Raw genomic sequence first — 10,448 nt, forward strand, 5'->3', positions numbered from 1 at the left:
TCATAGGTCAGCCGTTTATTTGACATGGATTTTGGGGGAGAAAAGGTTAGTTTTTAGGATTTGGATCAAAATTGTTAAATTTCATCATACAGTAAGGACTAATTCTGTAAGTTGTTATATATTAAGGACCAAAATAAACAAACCCCATACATTTAAGACCGTTTTGATAATTTTCTCAACCAAAGTATTTATGTGATACACAAATGACTCTTAAAGTGGATGGTGAATGTAGAAAAAAAAAAGACTCTATTTACTAATAACTAGCCATTCTAGTTATACTACAAAAAATAGTGAAAACAATTATCAATGATATACAATATTCAAAAATCATAGGCAAAAAAAATTATTTTTCAATGGGTATTGCCGTGATTCGTTGCAAAAACACATAGACGAGGCAATATACAAAATTTGACAAAGTTTGAAGGCGAGTTAGACTAGTTTGGAGTCAAAATTCATTATCAATAATATAAAATTATTTAAAAAATTAGGCAGAAAAAGACTTTTTTCAATGGGTATGGTTAAAATTCGTTGAAAACATATTGATGAGGAAATATACAAAATTTGAGTAAGATTGGATGTGATTTGGACTGGTTTGGTATCAAAATTTGTAGATAAAATCGATATTATAATTTTTCTGCAACACATGTATCAAACATATGTCACACATGCATCTCACACATAGATATACATGTGATACACATTTGATATACATATGATATATATGTGTGATACACAAATGATACACAGTGTGATCCATAGATCATCTTTTTCCATGTTCATCTTATACTTCAAATTTTTAATTCAAACCACCTCAAAACTCTACTAAATCATCCCAAAATTGAGATTCAAACTCCTTAAGATGTACCAAATTTATTCCAACAACATTCACTAAAAATAAAGCAAAAAAGTTGACCTCCCCCCTTTAATTTTTTTTACTACAAATAGCTAATTGGCTAATATTGATAGTATTTGGTTAATATTGATAATATCTTATGAATTGGCCAACTTTTGTAATAACTTACTTATGGGCGGATATAACTGGTAATTTTTTGATTTTTCTCACCACTTGTTCCATGAGCAAAACTTCAAGTTTAACAAATATTTTATGGGCAACACTTTTGGCTTTTGACCTTGAAGTTCTACCCATGAGCACAAATGAGTGTCAAGAATTAAAGACCATCCCAAAAAGTATGGTATTTCTGCAATTTTTTGCGGGAAAATTCCACTATATAGCCTCATTTTTTGCGCCTCAAAAGAGGACAGCCCAATAATGTAATCTCACAATAGACTGCAGCATATAGTAGAGGCCCACAACGGCACAACCCAACAATCAAAATTCAAAAATCATAAATCCAAAACTAACTAATCTCAATGAATAGGCATTAATTAGGTGTTCCCAATCTTTATCGTCTTCAGCTTCGTCTTGCAAATCGCTATCCTCATTAAATTTTCCCTGTATTCTTGCCCTAGCTTTTCAACAGCAAAGGCGGCTGCTCTTACTACCCGTTAAGCATGGGGAAGACAACCTCACGGTGAGGGAAATCTTAACTATTAAGCCTTGTATTTTGTCTATTACCTTTGTTTTTCACACTCACTTTTTTCCGTTTATGTATATCAGCGGAGATGCAGCCGCTCGAGCTGAACGTAAATTCGAAAAGAAACTCGACTTCTATGCTAGTAATTTACTTTACCCTATACTCGGTTTTGTTCTAATAGATGTCTCCTTTTTCCTTTTTCCTTTTTCTATGTTATGGCATACTATCTATTTTGAGTTGGCATATCTAATGAGTGTTCTTCTAATGCCTATTTCGCATGGTTTTTTCTACAGAGGTTAGACAGACAGTTACTTCATTAGCTGCCCAGAAGTCTATTACTAAGGTTTGTGTTCTCAGAAACTTTGTTATTTGTTCTAGGCTTTCAATCATTGGTGACTTTAGCTTGAGACTATAAGGAATACTCCACTCAGGGGTTTCTAGCTCTGCTGCTAGATACAACTGTACAACTGAATGATGCATCTAAAATGTTTCGTCTCTACCTCTATAGCCAAAAATAGATGAAGAAAATTAGTTAGAATAAAGCCTTATTTTGCTTTCCTTTTATACTGACTTGCGCACTTTCTTTCACGCGCTCTAGTTTAATATATGTGGTAACATGCTAATCCTGGATGAATGCATGTCCTGGCATGTTTACAGCAGAAATTGGGAGTGTACAATCTCTGTGGGTGCTCCTTTTATTTGACTTAACTATGGAAAATAAAAAAATTGAAGAAGGTTATTCCGGTTGAAGAGACCAGATAGTGAAGGTTGGCATTGGTATCAAGTGTGAATTCTTCTAAGATGGACAGTGTGAACATAATGGTCTAATAAGTCTCGTCTTGATCAGTTGCCTCTTTGCGCTCTTTTTCTGCTTTTGGCACTCTAAATGGGATGACATTCCCAGGAGATGCTATAAGATTGGATGGATGTTGTGATTTTCTTAAGTTGAATGATGTTTTTACCTCAGCTAATATGTCTATTGGGATATAGAATGATTCCTTGAAGTTGATTATTTATGTGTCTCGCTGTATCTTTTGCAATTTTGAATCTCGATATCTATAGGTCCTGCACTATTTTGTCCGTGAGTTTGTCATTAACTCTAAGATACAAAGAAGTGTTGAGATAAGTTCTACTAGTTGCCAACTTGCTATCCAACACGCCTTCACCAGCCCCAAAATTAACTTCCTATTTTCTTTTTTGCCCCTTCCATTTTCATGCACTCTAACAAGTCAGTTCCATTTTGTCCCAAATTCTTTCATGTGGTTTCAGTCACTTAACTCTTGATTATTAAGTCCCAAAATTTGCATCTAGCTTCATGGTTTGTTAAGTGTTTTTTGAGGAAGATCCCACAGTGGTTCTACAGTATGATGGCTGGAGGATACACTTCACTTTTAATGTTGGACATAGGAGTTGGTTGCATGATACAATATAACATAGTGCAACAGTTCTCTATTAATGAATTGAATAATCAAAATTTAGAGGGTACCCTGTTGATGCTTCTCTTGAAACTATACCCTGTGTTTATTCTGCTGAATTGGTGATTTGTTTTTCTGCCAGAAGAAAAAAGTAAGAAGCAGGCAAAAGAAGTTGAAGGCTTATGATCTTTCTGAACTTACAGAGTTTCTCCCGGAGTTAAAAGCCTCTCAGCAACCAAAACCTGCAGAGTTCAAGTTGAAAAGTAAAAATAGGAAAAATTTAGTGTGAGTGCTTAAAACTTTGTTTGTCTTTCAAAAGCCCCTGTCCTTTGTATGATAGAGCAATTTGTTCCTAAGAATGTGTACTTCCAACAGGTTGAAGGAAGGCAATCAGTTTCAAGCAGTTATTAATCATCCTGCTTTCCAGGCAGATCCACTAGGTGCCATTCATCAACATCTGCAAAGCACGCAGCCGACTCTGGATGAAAAGCCAAAAAGAAGGGAAAATAAAAATGGAAATAGAAAAGGAAAAAAGAAATCTAAAGCCTCGGCTGCGCCACAGTCAATGGAGATATAATGTGCTCTTCAACTTCACTTTCTTTTCTGCTTCTTCTAGTAAAGATCCCCATTTGCCAAATTTTGGCGTGTTGGTCTGTGTTCATAGTAGTTCACAGTGCTACTAAACTAGCAGCTATTTACCGCTATGATCTTGCCTAGGCGTGCAAGAAAAGCGATTAAGGTAAATCTTATCATTCTCTTGCCTTGTCATGTATCTGTTTGATACGATCGTTCATCTGTTGAGTTAGTTGCAACTTGCAAGGAGGACGCAAAGATCTTTATTTTAAGTATTTTGCAAAGAGCCTCACTATGATTCAACAGAGTTTGGAAAATTGATTTTGGTTTAATTAAAACTTCCTATTTTCAAACTTTATTTCAGCTCTTCTTTTTCTTTTAATGATGTAATATAAGCACTTCATTTTTCATATTTCTTTAGGCTGTTAATCACCCTTCGATGTTGTATGATGCTAAGCTTGTTCATTTCTTTCATCATATTTCATTTTTTCAGTTGAATGTTGAATTTGCGTAAACTTAAGTAAAGTTGAACAGCATATGAAAGCCCAATTGAGTGCAGTGGCAGAGTCACGTTTATTGAAGTGCAGTGGCAGAGTCACGTTTATTGAAGGGGGTTCAACTAAATCCCTTCGCCAAAATTGTATTGTGTATATAGGTGAAATTTTATTTTGTGTGTACTATTGGATCCGCTAAATACGAGAGAACATTTCGTCGAATCCCTTCATAAATTTTTGTCTCCGCAGACTGATTGAGTTAGTCATTGTTTGTAAATTTTAAATCTGAACTAGTGATAATGTTAACCTTACGTCTTAAACTTGAGGTCTCTTATACCCTTCTGTTGTAATGATCATTATTAGGAGATAGGAAATTCCGATATATACCACGCTAAGATGACTTGTGCTTTCAACTGAAAAAGCGATTTCCAAGCGTCTTCCCTTTGAGCCTTAGACTATTGCAATGATTGTTACATAGTTAAATTAGAATTTGAAGTTTATGGGTTCAAAATTTTAGTACTTTTAAGTTACTAAATTTTAAATTAATATTGTATACATAGCTTATATGGAATTTGCCAACACAAACAGCTTCTAACATTTATCTAGTTAAGGTGTTTGATCATCTTTTGGTTAGATCAATTAAAAAAGAGTTTAAATGAAATTCATTTTTTTTTTGGTCAAAGTATAAATGGACATTATTGAATGAAATAATTCAAGGAAAGGCCTTCTACGATACCAGTTACAAGTCAAATAAAAGACTTACAATTTCTAGAATAAATTTTCGTATATCGAATAAGATAGAATAGCTCCAAAATGTTATATCCCGTGTTAAAAATACTCTTTCCGTTTCAAATTAGATGAGATATTTTTTTTTTTAGTATGTTCCAAAATATATGACATATTTCTAAATTTGAAAGTAATTCAACTTTAAATTCTTTGTTTTACCCATTTTATCCTTAATGAGAAGTTTTGATAACTACACAAATGTTATGGCTTCATAAAAATTTTATCTCTTAAGCTTTTAAGATTATAAATTTTAATTTTTTTTTTTCTTAAACTCCGTATCGAGTCAAACTAGTTTATTTATACCGAAACGGATGAAGTATTATATTTGTATAGTTTGAAGTTTGAACTTCAAAAGGGGAACAATTAGAAACAAATTTAACACGTTGGGGGAACAAAAAGTACACTTCGTTCTCATGTTTTACACGAATATATCCGTCATAAGATTTGGTTCCTCTAAACACACGCGTAACCCCCACGTGTTGAAATTCCTTTCCCGCGTTTACGTGTCCCTTCTTCATTTGTCCTATGACAACTCCCTTTTACCTCTTCTTTTCTTGAATTTGTATATATTTTCTCATCTCCTTCCTCTTATTCATTGCTTGCTAAGGAAACTATCTTTCTTCTCATTATCATTATATATATACATAGCAATATATTTTTCTTTCTTCAACAAAGTCTTATAGTATTTGAATGGTGGTGAAGATGGTGAAAATTAAAAAGTTTCAGGTGAAAATTAGGACGTTGAAGCTAGAATTAGGAGTTGATGATAATATTGAAGCATTTGATGGGGTCAATCAAGAACCTAAAAAGGTGAAGATGATGGCAATTAAGATGAAATGGAAAGGTGAACCCAAGTTTGGATTAGTCCCATTTCATTATAAGCAGAAGAAAGATATTACAAGTCGGAGAATTGTGAAGAAATTAGGACAAGCAGCTAATTCCATTGAATGGGATAATGATGGAGATGAGTTTGAGAATATTTGTTGTTTTACAGAGGTTTCTGGTTGTTATCAAAGTCTAAAGTATTCGCCTTGGGATGTCTCGTTTAATGTCTTATACTCGAGTAATTTGGAAGCAAAAATGGTGGTGATTGGAAAAATGGTGGTTAATGTAGCAGAAATGGCTTCAAAAATGGTGTCTGAAGTTGAAGAGAAACTTCCCATTACTTTGAATATTGGTAGAGTTTCTGTATCAGCCACGCTCCATGTAAGTTCCATTCTTTTCTTCTTCATCTAGTTCAATTAGGCAGGGAGAAAAATGTTTATCTCAATTAAGAAGACAAGAATTAACTACGAAATTAGACGTTGATCTATCGCTAAATAATCTTTAGCTAACTGAATTTTGTATAATTAGTCGTTAAACTGGTTTTGCGACAGAATATGTTGTTTAGCGATGGAGTCTATCCAACGCTAATTCCTGTTTTTTTTATATAGTTTATATTTTTCTTCTCTTTATTTTTTGAACTTCGTTTGATGTGTTTTTAAGTAAATTTTGTGTTAGCTTAGAAGTACCTTACTATTTCGATAAATCTTCGAATTGTTCCATTTGTTTGATTATTTCTTGGGATTATAAAAACTTGATGAAATGTGTAATCAAACTTGCTTTGACACGATTTCACAGATTAATGCCCTATTTTGTCAAACTTCTACACTATTTGCTTGTCTTTTTTTTTTTTTTGGGGGGGGGGGGGGGGGGGGGGTTTTTTTTTGACAAGTCAAATATGTGAGCCTAGTAATGAATATATCTTGCCGAGAATTTAGTAGAATATGTTGTCTGACTTGTTAATAAACTAAGCAAAAGTGACAGCTTTTAGCTGACTAATTCCTTGATGTTCCAGCAGTTTACAGGACAATGCTTGATAACGATTACTTAGAAATACTTTTGAAATTTATGGTCCAAAATAATTTATAAATATACAAATTTAGAAAGAAATTATATTCTTTCCAAATCTAAAAAGTAATCATTTTTTAAAAAAGTGATAAAAAAGGAAATATATTTAGTCTTTTTGAAACGAAAAAAGTATTTGTTAATTTATGTTGCTCTAGTGGTGAACATACTTCACTTCCAACCAAGAGGTTGTGAGTTCGAGTCACCCCAAGAATAAGGTGAAGAGTTCTTGGAGGTAGGGAGCCGAGGGTCTATCGGAAACAATCTCTCTACCCCATGGTAGGGGTAAGGTCTGCGTACATACTACCTTGTTGTTGTTGTAGTAGTAGTATGTTCCAAGCCTATTTTTCTAGAAAAATAATAATGTGAAAGTCCCTCTTTTTCTGAAAATTATTAAATAAAATGACTCAATAAAGCCATTTAGTATTTTTAATTACCCACTATAGAGTATATGATTATTCTGACTTTATCAATTTCAATGAATTTTAGGTCAAAGTAAAATTTGCTGAGATAAGAGATGTTCAAGACTCGGCGGGTAGTGCCCGTGAGTCAAATCAGCTGCAAAGTTTAGCTAAGAGTAAAAGTCTATGTGACAGAAAAGCACAGAAGGCAAACCAGCTGAGTCAAGAAGATGATTCGGACGAGTCATCCACATTTGAAGCAGTGGAACCGAAGGCAATTGAGTCGGGATCGTTACCGAGTTTAGAAACTCAGCCTGACTCAGTCAACAAAGTTGGGTGGTTCTCTTGGAAGAGAAGGAGATTGAGTCTTAGACCAACGAGGAGTAAAGCAGAACCGTTAATTAAAAAGAGTCGTAGCTTTAGTGTTGTGTCACGACTAAGCCAACAGGTACATTTGCAACAATCTCCCGTCCATATTATATGTCTTTAAAAGGTTTCTGCATGTACATTTAATAGTAGTAGATTTGTTTTTACAACAAAATTTGTCCAAACTACAATTATTTATCTTTCTTTAAACATCTCACTTAATTAAAAATCTTCTAATTAGAACAGGGTAGATTTGGAAAAAAAATGTAACAAATGATTTCTCGTTTTTCTGAAACAATAAATATCTTTGAAACAAATTCGTTTTGCCCTATTGTATTACCCTCGTCCCATTTTAAATGTTGTTTTAGCTCTCTTCACGTTCATTAAGAAAACAATAAATACAAGGTATAATTTACTAAGTTAACCCTATTAAATGCTTTTTAAGAATTGGACAGTATTAAAAAGAAATACTACTTCTTTAGCATTAAGGGTATAGTTTAGAATAATTAACTAATTCTAGTCTCGAATTCTAAAGTGATAATTATTTTAAGCTAAAATGAATGTTAATTTGGGACTTAGGGAGTAGAATAACGGAAAAAATGGAAAAGCTGAGAAGTTAATGTCTTCCAGATAAATATTGTCATTGTCATCTTTTATAAACATTTGGAGCAAGTCAAGACCAAATTCACAATCTAACAGGTGTATATTATGGTAAAATTTATATATGAGCTGTATATTCATCTGAAATTTTTAACTATTTGCTATAGCATCTTATTGTTAACTATCCTAGAAACCATCTACCTTGTTAACAAGTAAAACAAACAATATGAGTCAATTCTGTTATGTTTAAGCTGGAAATTTGTTTAATATAATTATATATGAAATCTCTTATCCTAGACTAAATGTAGGTATAAGGTGAAACTTTGTCCTCTGATACTTGTGCAATTTTCACTTACAGAATGTAGGGAAGCCTGAACCTTCTACTGAATCAAAGGACAAAAATGAAGGCAGCAGCAAAAATTCTGCTTGGGAAATGAAGGAATTACACAGTAGGGATGGGCAAACATGGCTCAAAACCAATGTCTTCTTTGCATCTTTCGACCAGTGTAGTGACAAGGCTGCTGGTGAGAGCGCCTGCACAGCACTAGTCGCTGTTATCTCCCATTGGCTGCAGTCGAATAGAGATGCAATGCCCACGAGGTCAGAATTCGATAATCTCATACTACATGGTTCCTCAGAATGGAGAAAGTTATGCCAAAATGATACTTACATCAGTGATTTTCCAAACAAGCACTTTGATTTAGAGACTATCTTGCGTGCTGGTATTCGACCTATAGCCATATCGCATGATCAATCCTTCGTTGGATTCTTCAGTCCCGACAAGTTTGAATCATTGCAAGGGGTAATGTCATTTGATCAAATATGGGACATGATTAGTAGTTTTGCAGATGACATTACGTTTGAACCTAGAGTTTATATTATAAGTTGGAACGATCATTTCTTCGTATTGAAGGTGGAAGCAAATGCTTATTACATTATTGATACATTGGGAGAAAGGTTATTTGAGGGTTGCAACAAAGCATATATTTTAAAGTTCGACGATAACGCTATGATGTATGAGAAGGTTTACGCGGAGGAGAAGTCATTGAAAAATGATACTAAGGCTAAGGAAAATGGCGAGCAAGAGATGATATGCAAAGGGAAAGAATGCTGCAGAGAATTCATCAAGAGATTTCTCGCGGCTATCCCTCTAAAGGAACTCGAGGAGCAAGAGAAAAAAGAGACTACAGTTTCTTATTTCTCTCTACATCATAGGTTGCAGATAGAGTTCAATTCTAGCTACTTGCTGTCTTCTTCTTCTTCGTCTTTAACATCATCCCCTTTCTCTTCTTTTGCTACTTCTACACCTTCTTATTTGTAAGATGTATACTATTTAATTTGCCTGGTGTGTATCAGAGTATTGCTGATGTGAATGCATTATCATATATCGAGCACAATTAGATTGCCAGTTTTCACACTCAAAATATGCAATATGTACCTCCACAAATAGGAATGTGTTAACATAAACTCGGACAACCAAATCCAGAATTTGAACTTTATGGGTTTAATTTCAGAATTCTACCACATCGTGTCTAATTTACTGGGTTCAAAATCTATTTTTGCACTTATGTAGCTGGATTTTTAATATATATATATATATACACGGTCTAAGCGGAAGTTACTGGGTAATTTCTCATTGGCTCCGCCCCTGGCCGCATCGTTTTTGGACCCTTAAATCCAGACAATATTTAAGTGACAACAACTACACCTCAATCACAAAGCTAGTTTAACTTGGCTATATGAATCCTCCATATCCATTTTTCTCCATTTGGGCTTGTTCTGATCCATTATTCTGTTGGAAAAATATTGGATTATGGAGAATATATAGGAGTTAGCTTGAGGCGTGTCGAGGACACTGTGCTTAAGGATATTTCGCCCACACCGGAATGAATAAAATTAGGCGCATCCCCGGGATTCAACAAGCTCTTTTAGTATAACTAGGAACAGAAACAACAAAAATTAATTAATAGAAAATCCAGAAAAAAGAAGGGATGAAAAGTTTTTACTTTTTCACCCACTCCAAATGGAACACAAACATATACTTATATATAGATATATTTATATATAGTCCAAAAGGGAGATGGACATCTGATAGGTAATGAAAACGTTAAAACTCCATTAAGGAGTCAAATGCCAAAACGTCAAATTCATTTAAGACCAAAGAAACATTAGCTATCAAAGTTAAGGAAATGTTATTAAAATTAACGTTAAGGAAACGGTCATCCAAGACCAATTTTGGTCAGATTCAAAGTTATAAAAAAATAACTGATTTTGATAGCCATTCAATGTTAATAAAATATTATATTCAAAGTTATTATAATTTACTATTCAAATTGATTGTATAATAAATATCCATTAACATAATATCAAGGAATGAACCTAGACATCAAT

At 33.7% G+C, this 10,448-nt stretch overlaps 2 protein-coding genes across 5 annotated transcripts; both read left to right on the forward strand.

Annotated features, from left to right (window-relative positions):
• The first annotated feature begins 1,371 nt into the window (after positions 1-1,371).
• LOC107831459 (uncharacterized) lies at positions 1,372-4,239 on the forward strand. 3 transcript variants are annotated; one of them, XR_001658372.2, is made up of 6 exons: positions 1,372-1,532; positions 1,619-1,677; positions 1,829-1,878; positions 3,093-3,235; positions 3,326-3,689; positions 4,017-4,239. XR_001658372.2 is itself a non-coding variant. In XM_016659223.2 (5 exons), the coding sequence occupies exons 1-5, from the start codon at positions 1,513-1,515 to the stop codon at positions 3,525-3,527; spliced, it is 474 nt and encodes a 157-aa protein (XP_016514709.1). In that variant the 5' UTR covers positions 1,372-1,512; the 3' UTR covers positions 3,528-3,873. The 3 variants fall into 3 exon arrangements, 2 of the variants coding, with proteins under 2 accessions (XP_016514709.1, XP_016514710.1); XM_016659223.2 differs by lacking the exon at positions 4,017-4,239 and having other exon boundaries at positions 3,326-3,873; XM_016659224.2 differs by lacking the exon at positions 4,017-4,239 and having other exon boundaries at positions 3,096-3,235; positions 3,326-3,873.
• Positions 4,240-5,390: 1,151 nt separating this feature from the next.
• Positions 5,391-9,565, forward strand: LOC107831461 (uncharacterized). 2 transcript variants are annotated; one of them, XM_016659225.2, is made up of 3 exons: positions 5,392-6,009; positions 7,180-7,539; positions 8,416-9,565. In XM_016659225.2, the coding sequence occupies exons 1-3, from the start codon at positions 5,494-5,496 to the stop codon at positions 9,376-9,378; spliced, it is 1,839 nt and encodes a 612-aa protein (XP_016514711.1). In that variant the 5' UTR covers positions 5,392-5,493; the 3' UTR covers positions 9,379-9,565. The 2 variants fall into 2 exon arrangements, with proteins under 2 accessions (XP_075103029.1, XP_016514711.1); XM_075246928.1 differs by lacking the exon at positions 7,180-7,539 and having other exon boundaries at positions 5,391-6,009.
• The last annotated feature ends 883 nt before the right edge of the window (positions 9,566-10,448 follow it).

This window comes from Nicotiana tabacum, chromosome 23, assembly GCF_000715075.1.
Source record: "Nicotiana tabacum cultivar K326 chromosome 23, ASM71507v2, whole genome shotgun sequence".
NCBI classification, from domain to species: Eukaryota; Viridiplantae; Streptophyta; class Magnoliopsida; order Solanales; family Solanaceae; genus Nicotiana; species Nicotiana tabacum.